Consider the following 14,728-nt stretch of genomic DNA (forward strand, 5'->3'; position numbering starts at 1 on the left):
GGCTTCTTTGCAGGCGCTATTTTGATAGAGGCTAAAGGGATTAATAAAAGCAGCGGAGCGTGACTCTGAAGTCGTGTGCAACGCTGATGACGAGACTCCATCAGCGTTCTGCTTTGCCGCCTGATTGTGACGAGATGATTTAATAACACTGGCATATTGGGATAATCCGCCAGGGAGGCTGGAATCTTGACTGCCGTTGTGTTTGCTAACAGAAATGCTAAAAGGCACAATATGTAATAATGCGATGGTAGAATAACACCGGAATGGTACTGATTATTTTGAAATTAGAAGGATATCACCATTGCCATGGCAACCCAGGATCACCTACTCGATGGTTTGTAATATTGACGAATGACAACATCCGTGGTACATAAGCTTTTGTGACTGATCCATCCATCCCTTCTCTATACAGCTTGTCCTCAGTCTAACTTTGCTTCTTGAATGTTATAATTTATAGGAATGGATAGCTAAGTGGCATACTCGCCAAACTTGTGATTTACTGGTGACTAGTCCAAGGAGTGTCCCACGTCTCGCCAGTCAGCTAGGAGAGGCTCCAGCTCACCCGTGATCTGATGACCCACCCAATGTCTTTTTACAGCGGGCAGATGTATTTACCACAGTGGTTCCACTGTATATGTATACATATACTATATGTACACTGTATACTATATGTACACTGTGTATATATATATATATATATATATATATATATATATATATATATATATATATATATATATATATATATATACACATATACATATAAAAATAATATATAAAAGAATAATAGATCTTTTTGACTTGATCATTTCAAAAGTAGCTCGCGAGCTGAAAATGTTTGGGCACCCCTGGTGTAGAACTATTCAGAACATGCCCCAACAAGCTGAATGCCAGTCCAGCAGTTCAGTCATGCTTCACTATTCTAGGGCCATAAAATCCAGATGAAATATTCAGTGAGGTCCAAGAGAAGAGAAGCGCCAAGCAAACAATTTGCTGAGCCAACCAGGTCCGGATAGGAGTGTAACAGGGGCCCCCTCACTGGGTTGAATAGCAGCAATAATGTAAGAGCCTTTTTAACACAGAAGTGATGACAGACTACTTTGTTATTAATTATCAAGGACAGGAAAATACATTTTTCTATTTCTCAGGCTAAATATTGAATAGAAATTAAGATTACTGGTCTAAAAGTGGTTGTGCAGTTGGCTAATGAGCAGTCTTGGATATACTCTGGCTCATCCAGTCAGTAGAGATAGGCCAGGGGTCCCCAACCCCTGGTCCGCGGACCGGTACAGGTCCGTGGGTCACTTGGTACCGGGCCGCCAAGCCGCACAGAAAAAAAAACATTTTTTATCGACGATCAATTAATTCAGGGTCAAGACGCTCATCTCAGTCATGTGGCATGTTTCCCCAGTTGAGCCCGCAAAGCTAGCAAAAATGAGTAAAAATGTATTTTGAAAAATATAAAAAAAACTAGAAAATGCAATTTCTGGAGAAATTGCGTGTGAATAACTTCCTGGGGAATGCTGCCAAATGATGTTGAAATGAGTTGAATTACTTGAGAAATGTAGAAAATGGAAGTGTAAAATGAAATTTTGGAGAATTTGTGGTGAATTTCAAATTTCAAAATGATGAACAGTTGAAAGTTGGAACAGGTTGAATCGAACGAAAAATGTAGAAATTAGAGTTGAAAGACGAAATTTTGGAGAATTTGGCGGATATTTCAAAATTTAAAATTTTGAACTTTTGGCAAGTGGAAAGTTGTGGAATAGGTAGGAAAAAGATGAACAGTTGAAAGTTGGAACGGGTTGAATTGTTAAAAAAATGTAGAAGTTAGAGCAAATGCATTCATAGAGAATGAATGGGAATTTAAAAAAAAATTGCGGCAAAAATTTTTGAAATTTGGAACAAAACAAAAACTACAGGTTCAAGAGGTTAACTTTGGAGTTCAAAAGTTGAAACGGGTTGAATCGGACAAAAATTTAGGTCACTTCCAGTTTATTTGGGGCACTTCTGGTTTAATTTAGTGCACTTCCGGTTTAACTGAGGTAACTTCCGGTTTATTTGGGGCCACTTCCGGTTTAAAAAGATAACTTCCGGTTTATTTGGGTCACTTCCGGTTTGATTTGGGGCACTTCCGGTTCACTTCCTGTTAAAATTGGGGCACTTCCTGTTCATTTTGGGGCCCTTCCTGTTTGTTTTGGGGCACTTCTGGTTCACTTTGTGTTCATTTTGGGGCACTTCTGGGTCAATCCAAGATGGCCGCCACACTGTTGAAGTGGGGGTGAAGGGGTGAATTTGGTAAGCATAGTGGAAGTGGGGGTGAAGGGGGCGAATATGGTAAGCATAAGGTGAACAAAGTGAAGTAAAGTTGGAATGGGTTGAATTTGTTGAAAAATGTAGAAATTGGAAGGGAAAAACCAAATTTTGGAGAATTTGTGTGAATTTAGAATTTAAAAAAATTCTGGAATTGAATTTTGAATAACTTCTTGGGGAATGTTGCCGAATGATGTTGAAACGAGTTGAATTTCTTGAGAAATGTAGAAAATAGAAGTGTAAAACGAACTTTTGGAGAATTTGTGGTGAATTTCAAATTTTTGGTAAATGGGAAGTTGTGGAATAGATAGGCAAAAGATGAACAGTTGAAAGTTGGAACGGGTTGAATCTGTGGTTAAATGTAGAAAATAGAAGGGAAATACGAAATTTTGGAGAATTTGGCGTGAATTTCAAATTTTAAAATTTGGAATTTTTGGGAAGTGGGAAGTTGTGGAATAGGGAGGCAAAAGGTGAACAGTTGAAAGTTGGAATGGGTTGAATCGATTGAAAAATGTAGAAATTAGAGGAGAAAAAAATGACGTTTTGTGAAATTTTGTGAAATTTTGCGGAAATTTCAAAATTGAAAATTTCGAATTTTTGGTAAGTGGGAAGTTGTGGAATAGGTAGGCAAAAGATGAACGGGTTGAATCGGTGGAAAAATGTAGAAATTAGAAGGGGAAAATGAAATTTTGGAGAATTTTTCAATTTGAAAATTTGGAATTTTTGGTAAGTGGGAAGTTGTGGGAAAGGTAGGCAAACGATGAACAGTTGAAAGTTGGAATGGGTTTAATTGGTTGAAGAATGTAGAAGTTAGAGGTGAAAATAGAAATTTTGTGGAAATTTTAAACGTGAAATTGTGAAATTTTTGAATTTGGCAATTTTGGGAATGTCGAGAATCGTCCCGAATTTGATTCGAATGTGCTGAATGATGTGAATTTCAAACTCGAACGATGTAAATGTGAAATGTTGAATGTGCCATTAAGAATGAATGGGGAAATATTTGTCGTAAATTTGCGAATTTTGCGAAAACTGAAAATTTTCGTAACAAAAAAAATGGAAGCGCTCATCGCGTGACTATTTGGAATACGTCAAAAGTGGAATGGAGTGAATCAGTTGAATTATGTGGAAGAAGAAGGACAAAAAAGTGAGGAGAATAAAAAAGTAGAATAACATAAGTGTGAAGGCCTTTGCCTTCACACTAAAAAGTACAATAACATAAGGTCTTCACCTTCACACTAATAAAAAAGTAGAATAACATAAGTGTGAAAGCCTTCGCCTTCACACTAATAATAAAGTGAATGGTGTAGAATAACATAAGTGTGAAGGCGAAGTGAATGGTGTAGAATAACATGTGTGAAGGCCATCGCCTTCACACAATAAAGTGAATGGTGTAGAATAACATATGTGTGAAGGCCATCGCCTTCACACAATAATAAAAATAAAGTGAATGGTGTAGAATAACATATGTGTGAAGGCCATCGCCTTCATACAATTGGCGTTTCTTTCCCAATTACGTCCGTCGGTTCAGGTCAAGACGCTTGTCTCAGTCACGTGACATGTCACCTCAGTCGAGCCCGCGAAGCAAGGAAATATGAGCAAGAAACAGAGATGTTTGGAAAACTTCTTCGGAAAGGGAAAAAAGCCCAATGAGGAGACGGAAGAAGAAGAGGCTACGACTTCTAAGGAAAGGAAATCTGCATTTAAAAGAACATTTCTGGAGTCCTACTTAAAATATGGATTTATCGCCACAGGTGACTGACGCGCCAAGCCCACTCTGCATAATATGTGGCAACAGGCTTGCTAACGAGGCAATGAAGCCTTCAAAACTGCTTCGGAACATGGAGACCAAGCATCCTGTATTAAAAGACAAACCTTAACCACTTCGGGTGTCATTGTCTCCGATTACGCCTAGATGGGACCGGGTCGTTTCTGAGAAACAAGCTCAGTGCTCCCACTAATTCAACGTAATGGTGAGTTTTATTTATATTTATACTTGTTTTTATGCCAGTCGTATCATTTTATTTTATCGTATTTATATATTTATTATAAATGTATTATTTATTTATATAAATGTATTATTTATTTATTTATATAAAGGCCGATCCACGAAAATATTTCTGACACGTAACCGGTCCGTGGCGCCAAAAAGGTTGGGGACCACTGAGATAGGCAACAGCTTACCAGAGACTCTAATGATTACAAGCACTATAAATAATGGATGGATGGATGTTGAAAAGTGATTTTTTGCTAGGCAAAATATAATCACCTTAAGGGAGCTAGGATTTTTTCATCAGGGGCCATTGGTTACCAAAGTTATCTCAGGGGGGCAATTTCAAAGCTGGCAGTGGCCCCGCCCCCTTTCTAGTTCCGCCAGTGCTTCAGGGAGAAAATTCAGGGCCAAAGCCATCTACATTGTCATCAAGCTTTCTGTGTGATCGCCACCTCCAACAGCCCTGCTCTTCTTACATTTACGAGTTGACGCAGCAAGCAGCGGTTAACCGGGCAAATTGTGTCAAACAGCAGCAATTTGTGGACACTGATGCAGATGAAAACTGTTGTTGAGGTGAACCGAAGCCTTACATACATTTGTTTTGTTAGTAAAATAAACGTTAGCATTTCATACAAATAACTTTCAAATTTGGAATGAATTTTATCCCGATGTGCACACAGGTTACAGAATTGTCACCTGGGTGAAAATAGGTCACAAAATGTCTTCAAAAACAACAACCCCTCATGAATGGTGCCTCAGTGATGTAACAGACACAAATTGAGTCGTTTGCAATACATTGTGCAGTTATATGAGTAGAATGTTGAATGCAACGGACAACAAGGTTCAGCCGGACATAAATGAAGCCCGACTACTCACGGTGATACTGGGGCCGAACCCGGAACCAGGCTGAGGGCTGGCAGCGCTGATGTAGTTGCCCACAGCCGAATCCTGGCTGCTGGGTCCGTAAAGGTCGGCCACAGGCCCTGGGCTGTTGGTGCCGTGGAAACCTCCGGATCTTGACGGGTTGGCGCCTGCATGCAAACACAACATGGAGCGGAGAAGATCAGAATAACGTCGTGACCATCTGCCAGCTACTTGCGTTCCATTAAACCAATAGAAGTCATTATTGGATTCAGGAGAACTGTTGCCTGATTTTCTGATTTGGTTCAATTGACGTCAAAAGAATATTAAATCCAGTATGACATTCTATTCATGTTAACGCAACATGCTGTCTTGTATTATTCGCATCCATAACATGCACAACACAAAGCAAGCACACTGCTAGAAACTCCCAGCATGCTTAGCAACTTCAATATTGTTGCTGTGTAAAATGCTAACATGCATAATGGGTAGGAAGACTTGTCAACAAGGACAGTGACGCACCGTTGGATAGTTTGCTTTCCCCATTCGTGCGGCAGAGTTTATTGCCTCTTTGTTTTATTGTACTACCTGATCACGACGAGTACCGACTACGAAAACAGGGCCATTACTTCTGAAAGCACTTTGAGCTGTGTGTCAACTTGTCAGTCGTCAGCAGTAACTTCACGGCTAAAACGTGCGTGAGACAAGAGATAGAAGGCATCGGGGGAAATATAAAAGCTTGACCCGCGTTCATTTGCGGGTCTAAACTCAGGGGATGGCAAAAGAAACACTGTACACGACTTACCACCTTTGCCCTGCAAGTAAGAGCAAGTCAGACTAATGAAACGGCTTTCGACAATTCAGACAAATACTAAAGTCTTATAACAGCGGGACTATTGGAACGGAAGGGGTAGGGGAGGCGGGGGCAGCTGGGGAGAGAGGAAAATGGGAATCTCTTCACAGCAATCTCGTCTGCTGTCAGCTCCAACATGCCCCTTTGTCTGGCCCTCATTCTTAGATGGCAAAAAGCTGCTTTCCCAGAAAAAAAAACCCTCAAAACGCTTGATCTCATACTCAGAAACTCAGTGGAATCTGTGTATGTCGGCAAAATACAATTTAGCTGCAGGATGTACTATTAATGTTAAACCTGCGCTCTCAGTGTAAGCAATTTGACTAAATGCAACTCGACTTCAAACTGCTTCTGGTGGACTGACTGTAAGCACTAAACAACTAGAGCAGCCCATCCTTTTCTTTTGTCTGCAAACACCCCAGTAGGCTCCCTGCTGTCTCATATTGTTCTGTCTACTGCTAACGTGTAGGTCATCATTCGTATATAGTACATACTGAAAAGTCAAACAAAATGGAAAACATTTCATCAGTTAGGAGATGTTAAGCTCTAACAAGTGTTAAAAATATTAATGTAAACACAAAGCTTTCAATGAATTCAAGTGCCTTGTCGAAAATTCTCATAGGCACAAATTCTGCAGCGGTTTTGTGCTCTTACTAAGGCCTTTCCTCCTCCACAATCTGCCCTTCTATAAAGCTACATACCTCAATGTAGACAATTACATACACACTGTACAATATGTTTTTTAAATGTAAGTAATCCGAACCGTGCTGTGCTGCTGAAAGAATAGCTCATGCATTAAAAAAGAAAAGGTCTCTCTGGTGCAAGGGATGCAGTGATAACACATGATCTGTATAATATGAAGCAGCACAGGTTTAGAACTCATCTGTGGAGTTGACTCTATACAGCCTGTCTGTGTTTCTGCTGAGCTACATTTTGTAAGCAGGCGGCTGTAGTAAATGCCAACATCTGCCTGGCTAACGTGCTATTAGAGGAAGTTTTGGACTTGTCCTCCAGCCTGCAAAGGCCACATATCCCCCCATGGCTTTCGTCATCCTTTTACTTCTACTAGTGAAGGTTAAGTCCCGACTTTGAGTCTTTTGCTAGTAACAAGTGCGTCACAGTCTCTGGAGACGTGGCGGCTAAGCACCATGTGTAGGTCACCACTGTCGCCTACAATGAGACGCTGCCGTCCACTAAATCAAAGTCCTTTACTTAACAATAGGTACTGGTGGGTGGCCATGCCAGAGAGGACAGGAACATAGACAGATAACGTAGGCGAGTACTGTATGACTAGAGCACTATTGTTTTGAGAATCATCCTCCCTCAAAGGAGCTACCACATATTTTACACATTGGGTTCAACTTCTCATGGGACAATATGTAGTATTTTCTTCAGGCAGCTCTCATGATAGTGACAATGAATATAACATCATATTGCATTTGCTTGGTGAGTTGAGTCATAATATATAATTATAACAACAAACATGACAACATGTTAATGGTGAAAAATATCATATACTGATTTTTTGGCCAGAAAGAAATAATTTAGCATTTTGCATGAATATGATGGAGCCTATTTGGTTTTGTGGGCCACATACATTCGTGTGGTGGGTCAGATATGGCCCCTGGGTCTCGAATTTGACCCCATGATCTAGACAGTGAAATGTCTGTGGGCTGTGGACTTAATATAAATGTGTATCTTAAAATTCACAAGTAAATAAGGACCCAAAAATGATGTAATGCTAATTTACTGGTCCAACCATAATTCACAAACACACATTAAAAAAAACAAACACATTTTATTGTACAATCCAGATAAATCTGAAAATAGCTTGAGAGCCAAGTGACATTCATGACATCCATCAGTAGTCATCGAGCTCACATGCAAGTGGTGAATAACATTCTGTGCAAGGCCCTTGTGTGCAAGCAGGGGCTGCAATACAACTTCTCAAAGAAATCATCAGGAGGGGAGACATGCATTTCCTCAGCCAGGTTCAAGACAGGTTAATTTTTCAGTTTTTTCTTGAAATGGGTCAGGGGGGTTGTTTATTGACAAGCGCTGGAGAAAATCAAAACAAAACAAAAACAAAGAACGGAGAAAGTAAAAGATCTGCCATCTGCATGGGAGAATATCATGAATCAAAGTGAAGAGTTTGAAAAACGGTTAAGATCGATACGCTTATACAAACCTGGGTTCTTAAACTGATCCGGGCTGTGTAGGTGCTGGAGGGGGGAGTTGCAGGCGGAGGTCGCATGCTCACTGTGCAGCATCTGAGCCGCCTGGGGCCCCAGGGAGGCATAGTCAGCAAAGGAGCAGGGGCCCCCCCTTTGGTCACCGGGTGCCGAGTAAAACCCATAATCGGGGAGGCCTGAGAGATACAGTAAAGGTGGGGAGGGGACTCCATCATTGTGGATCAATCAACTCTGTCAAAGTCAATGTCCAGGTTTTCGAGCAGTTTCTCCTTGTGCTTGCTGATAGCCCCCTCTCTCCCTTCCCTGCCCAGCCGCAGCTCACGTTTGAGACGCTCAGCCGCATCCTAAATGTCTCCGCAATTATTCCTCTCCTAGCCCTGGCGATGATTTATTTATTTATTTATTTATTTATTTATTTATTTATTTATTTATTTATTTATTTATTTATTTATTTATTTATTTATTTTTCCCTCGCTGAATTGACCAATGTCGCGCGTGTTTTTGTGCAATCATTACGGAGTGAGATGAAACTGAGGAATCATTAAAACAGCTCAATACATTCTCATTTCAAACAGACAATTCTCTGTTGACATACCTGAAGGAAGCCCGAATGAAAGAAACACAAAGTGCACCAATCAATAATGAATTTAATGGCTCCTCTTGGCGATGATAAGGTGTGTATGTGAATGAGATACAAATACATGGGTGTTGTGATCCAAGCATGCCTCCCTCCTTCTAATAATGCTCCCTCCGACACAGATGGTGGATTATCAACAGTTTAGAAAATGTCATTCAGCTGACATTTATTGCATGTCCTCTTCATCGGAGACAAGCTGCTCGTGGAAAGAGGGCAATTAACGCAAACGTCCTCCTCACGCCTCTTTTAGATAGCAGCAGCCTTAATCTACTCAGGAGGGACTCAGCCCGATGACACCAACTTCTCCCTTCACTCTCGCTGCTGGTGTTTGTCTTTTTATTTGGCCTGCGGAGCAAAGCGCCATTCAAAGCCACTTCACCTCTACCCACTCGGAATGATCAAGTCCACTTGTGCCAAATGGAATGAGAGCGACAGCCATGTTTCACCCGCCAGGGCTTTTTAGCACTCCCACCTCGCCACTCGCGGCCTGTCGGCCCACTTGTCAAATTATAGGATCCGAATGCAGTAGGCTTCCCACGTACGTCACATACTGCCTGACACATTGAACAAAGCTCAAGAGCCAATCATTACATTTAGTTTGAAAAATGTCACAGAACATTGATTGGCCTTGCTAATGAGGGGAAGCTGGATCAATGGAATCATTTTCATGGAGGGTAAAAATATTTGACAATAGAACTAAACTATATTAGGGGGGGAATATTTGTGGAATACTAAACATTCCGGGGCACTCTTCTTTTCACACTACATTTACTCAAGTAACTTTTGAGTTGAATTGTACATTGCCAGAGTAGTTTGATGCTACATTTTCTCATGCTATTTAATCAGAATGTGACTTTGGACTCATGCTCTATGTATCCAAAAAGCCCAACGAAAAAAAGTTACATTCTCATTGACATTCATTCATTAAATGAATGTTATTTTACAACAATCAACGCTGCTGCGCCAAATGTTACAAAAAAAAAAAAATAGGTAGCCCACGATTCAAAATATGAAATACTTGCACTGCATATTCTGTTGTTGGCTGTTGACAGGCTGCTGGACAAAAAGTGCTTCTCAGATACTCATGCACAAACATGCCGGCCCGTTCTCGGAGCCATATATTTTCATCAGTGGCTATCTGATCCGTTATGCAGGACGGGACTGGGCAGATTGTGCCCACAGCTGCAGAAGTATCAGCGATCATATCAGGGAGCCGCGGACCGTCTCATTATTAATATTCACGCAATCTATCCAGAACAATGGGCCTTTCTTGGGCTCCTTTTTTTTCAGTGGCCACTAATTGGATGTAATTACTCATCTCCAAAACAAATGAGCGTGCTGAGGTTGCCTTGGAGACTAGATCAGGGGACCCAGCAGTGCGAATTATTCACAGGGCTTCATTTATACTGATAATTATCTCGCCTCCACAACCCTCACCACCAACTTTCCCTCCTGCCCGCCCTCAGTGACCAAAGCCGGCTGAGCGGCGGCAGGGAGGGTCCTGCAGTCATCTGTTTCTGACATCAGGGCGGCACGCTCGGAGTGGATAAATGTCCTGCTCTGCTTGCCACTTTGCCAGGTGACTGCCTTTAAGGAGGAATCTTCAACCTTGAAAGCGCTGCAGCCCTTTTTGTCCCTCACTAGTAGGAACATGAAACTAATCACGCTGATGCTAAAATATAACATCATATACAACCACCACTTTCTCAGCAAGTTGAGTTTTCCAGGGCTCGTTTTGAGCTGCTGCACTCTCAAAACTGATAGACAGGCCTCTTAACACTGGCATTACAACCTGTACTTGTAATTTTGTCCCATACCACTGCAATCATAACTGATTGCAAAGAAAGTGACTTTTTTCTCTCTCTGCACTTAAGCTGCTCCATGTGAGGAATATTACTAGACATAATTGAGTGATATTCACTCACCCACCACTGGCTACACCTGCACAATGAGATCTCTTACAAGAGTCGCAACAAACATTCCTCTTGTACAAAGACATTTTTGTTCACTTGTTCGGGTACTGTTTTTTCTGCCCTTTCCTATCCTATCCTATCCTATCCTATCCTATCCTATCCTATCCTATCCTATCCTATCCTATCCTATCCTATCCTATCCTATCCTATCCTATCCTATTTTATTTACATGCAGAATTGATGGCTTTTTGCAGAGGTTCACCTGCGCATATTCTCCCGTGATGATCAAACAGCTCTGCTCTTTTCGACAAGGAACCCTACTTGGTGAAGTCATGCCTCTGCCTTTGTTACAGTGCCAGTTTGAGCACTTGGTGGCCATCAAAGCACATCACCCTACAGAAGATGTCAATAAAGCTGACATGCTGCTTCTCAAATCAGCATTGTATTGTGGGGCTCCCGTAATTAGCTTTTCCATTTTCACCAATGTCATTTAAAAACCGAGTGATATCAACTAACAGCTCTTTTTGCCGTCTTGCCTTGCTTTCACTTTCCATTTGAAATAATCTTTTCAGAACCAACGGCTGAGTAATTAACAGCTCTAGACAGCCTTTTCAGAGCGCACAGACATTTCATAAATAATACATATTTAATGTCTTGTCATTTTGTGTTCAGAGAAGCTTGGCTAATGAATTTTAACAGATGATTTCTTCTTGCATTTGCTCACTCATACTCATGCCTGTCTTTTGTTACTATCCATTTGATATCTTTTCTTTTTCCCAGTAATGAGCAAACTCAACAGTGCTCCTGACTAATACTGCTAGTGCTGCAATTCAACACAGTCCATTTCCAAAGTTTTCAATTCAGAGGTTCCAGAATGTATACACACTCACATTATTCAGGTACGTATTCTGCACACACTGTGCTGCACACTACAATGTGCAGACGAGCTCTGTCAGTGTTTAACATGCAAATTCATTGGCTTATATTCATTGGCACTGGAGCATGTCTTTGCTGGTTGAGCTCAACGTTCATACGATACTGGGCATCCCAGTTCCAATTGAACGAACTATCCAAGACTGACAACATTTTACAGAGCAAACGGTTGCATATCATTGAATGTCAAATGCACTTCACCTCAATCAGCTAATTAAGAAATAAACGCTTATTCCTGTTACGTTCTGGCAACTGCACTGGCCGTTGAGTTTCACAACTGTAGGGAGCAGAAATACTAAGGACTTTCCTCACTGTTGCATGAAGCCTTCAAGCATGCTTTCTTTAAAATGTGTTACGTGTGCACACTCTGGAGGGCAAAACGCTGACGTCCCCAAAGGGATGTGCCTGTAACCTCCGAGCATCTGCCACCCACAGCTGCCCGATCTAACACTTCGTGGCAAAAGCGCAAAGAGACATTTTGCCCTCTTTTGTGTTTCACAAGTTTTCCTGGGCCTGAGACAAAAACCCAAGTGGGATGGTCTTAGTCCACCTGCTCCTGTTAAAGCCCGCAGCAAATGCATGTGAAGTGCTTCTGGCACTGGGGTTGAGCTCGTGTGGGACAAAAGGACCCCAGATTGATTGGGGCCAGAACACACAGCAAGCACACATTGCTGTTCTCAAAGGCACTCTGGAAGATCACTAAATTATTTGGGAGGAAATTGATGGAGACTTTCTTTTGGAAATGACTGTCATGTGAGGAAAAATGGGCAGGGAGAGGAGGGGGAATGTGTAATAAGAACAAAAAACTCGAACCAAGGGATGAGTTCAATGCAAGTACAATTAGAAATAGTGCTGAAGTTTACAATGCTGTGCGATTTCTGCAGTCTCGCTAGACATACTGTACATGGTGAGCTCTGAACATTCAATTTCTCAACACTGGAGGTGAAGCTGAGATCTGAGGCCAACATTTGAGTTTACCAGGAAGCTCCGGGGGAATCAGGAAAACACTTAAAAAGAGCCCGAGGATCTTCCAGAACCTTGGTCATTTTTTTGCATTTTGCTCTGCTTCTGTCTGACAATGCCAACAGCACAGGCTATTTCTGCAACTTCAACAAACATAACAAACCCGTAGCTCAAGTTTCGATACTTGAAAGACTGTATCCTGTGAGCAGTCTGCGTTTCTGTTGCGACGTACTAAATGGCACATAAGTGCCTCCTCGACCCTCCTTGAAAGGTAGGGCAGAACCAAAAACTACAGGGGACTTTTCTTGTTTTGATTCACAATTATCATCTTTTGGGTGAGGCCGCCGCGAGCAGCTCAAATACACCTTGTCGCCACCAATGTTTTGTCAGAGAGAGGTGAAGTGAGCAATGAGCATGCTGTCATTTTGTCTGTCGAGCACGGGGTCAAGCTGCACAGGTCGCAGACAGAAAATATTGTCTATGTCCTAGCAATATTGACGTCTATAAACATGAGTCGCTATGGTTTGGGTGGCTATGTCTTTCGAACTTTAATGTCTGCTTTGGTTGGAATTGTGTGAGCAGATGATCTTGGGTCCCCTTGGGTGGAAAAGCTATGTCTTCACCAAGTGAACTGTATAGTTTAGAACGGTCATTAAACATGACAGAAAACAACTCCACACCTGCTTGGTGGGAACAAGCGCAAAGTGGAATGTGGTGCTCTGTGGGAGCTGTAGGTGGAGACAAAGCACAACAAATCCACACTAAGACATTTCTGTCATTTTGTCAAACTTTGGGCCAAAAAACCCCCCAAAAAACAAAACAAAAGCAAGGCCTCTATTACAGCTTTTACCCAAATATGCCGAGAGAGGTCATGCCCAGTCACTGTGTCTTTAAAAGGTGAAAACAAACGTTACAAACAGCGTGCCAGAACATCTTTACAAGTTTGGCTAATAGGTACACTGTATCGCTGCTTCCGTGATTGTCATTTGATCACAGCATGCAATGAAGAAAAGCCTGACATTGGCTATGGCCAAACAGTCAAAAAGCATGGTGTCACTGTTTCTCAGTCCCCGTCCATCATGACACTTATCTCGCTTCCATTTGCAGCTGTCAAAAATAAAGTGTTCATGATGGCTGCCATCACGTCATTTACTTTCTGACCGCTCGCTGCCAAGCCCAAATCGAATCAGCATTCCTGCTTCTTAATGACGTGCATTTCAATGATAGTGGTGCTAATGGTTTGTTTTGGAAATGCAAACAGCCTGATGTGAAGGAGGGAGCATCTCATACAGTCATGTTGATTGAAATGATCTTTGATTAGTATTCACGCATCGCGCTCGCTGCACTGGGGCTGTCTGCGTGCCCACACGGCCGTGCGTATATAACATTACATGTGGGAGTCATAAAGCTGACAACAACGGAGTTACAATTAAAACGGATTTTGCTCCACGAGCTTCTTATGGCAAAATGTGTGTGATTAAGAGAGGCGCTTCTCACGAGGCTGCAGGCTGTATTGACAGCTATTGAATGATCTACAGTTGTACGGGTGGAAAAAGCAAGCTGTGTAAATGAAACCGACAAGTCAATCGATGCTGTGTTAAACACACAGAGATACTCTCTTATGGACGGAGACAAACTTGCATCCGGAGTCCTGGAACTAACCGTGTTAAAAGTTACAGATTGTCACGATAACGCAGAATCGTTTCATCAAGTGGCTGCAATATTTTCCGTAGTCATAGTATAAGAAGAAAAGCAGTCACATAAGAGGCCCGGTTATCAGTTTGCAAATCAGTCACTTACATATTTTAGTTGCGCCAATGGATATGGAATACAAGGCCCACTAGTTTCAGATGCTGATTGCATGTTTGTTTAATTTAGGGCGGGCACGGTTCCCTTAAGCTCTTTTAAAGGAACAAGAGTTGGGTGTTCCTAAATGTAACAGGGACAAATCCAACCACGCAGATTTTGACATCGATTTCAACATTGTTCCCTCCCCAAAACAAAGTGATACTGTCGGAGGATGCTATCTGGTAAATGTTTTTTTTTTTGGAAAAGACATGCACACTGCTGCAGATA

The 14,728-nt window shown here is 41.7% G+C and overlaps 1 protein-coding gene and 1 long non-coding RNA gene across 14 annotated transcripts in view; one reads left to right on the forward strand and one right to left on the reverse strand.

The window, feature by feature from the left end:
• Positions 1-14,728, reverse strand: part of LOC148385953 (RNA-binding protein Musashi homolog 2) — a 202,373-nt gene that overhangs the window by 8,580 nt on the left and 179,065 nt on the right. For 8 of the 13 annotated variants that reach the window (XR_015863269.1, XM_088399653.1, XM_088399650.1 and 5 more), the window contains exons 12-13: positions 8,203-8,382; positions 5,180-5,334 (exon numbers count right to left, since the gene is read on the reverse strand). Coding sequence is in view for 12 of the 13 variants with exons in the window: in XM_088399653.1 (XP_088255779.1) it covers positions 5,180-5,334; positions 8,203-8,382 (335 nt within the window). In the remaining variant the exon portion in view is untranslated. Of the gene's footprint in view, positions 1-5,179; positions 5,335-7,622; positions 8,073-8,202; positions 8,383-14,728 lie in introns of those variants that run through there. The other 5 variants (XM_088399659.1, XM_088399658.1, XM_088399663.1 and 2 more) reach the window with 2 other exon arrangements.
• Positions 971-3,945, forward strand: LOC148385954 (uncharacterized). Its single transcript, XR_015863273.1, has 2 exons — positions 971-1,061; positions 3,842-3,945. It is a non-coding gene; the product is annotated as an uncharacterized LOC148385954 (long non-coding RNA).

Source organism: Syngnathus floridae, chromosome 15, assembly GCF_059516105.1.
Source record: "Syngnathus floridae isolate MCC-2025c chromosome 15, RoL_Sflo_1.0, whole genome shotgun sequence".
Classification (NCBI taxonomy): Eukaryota; Metazoa; Chordata; class Actinopteri; order Syngnathiformes; family Syngnathidae; genus Syngnathus; species Syngnathus floridae.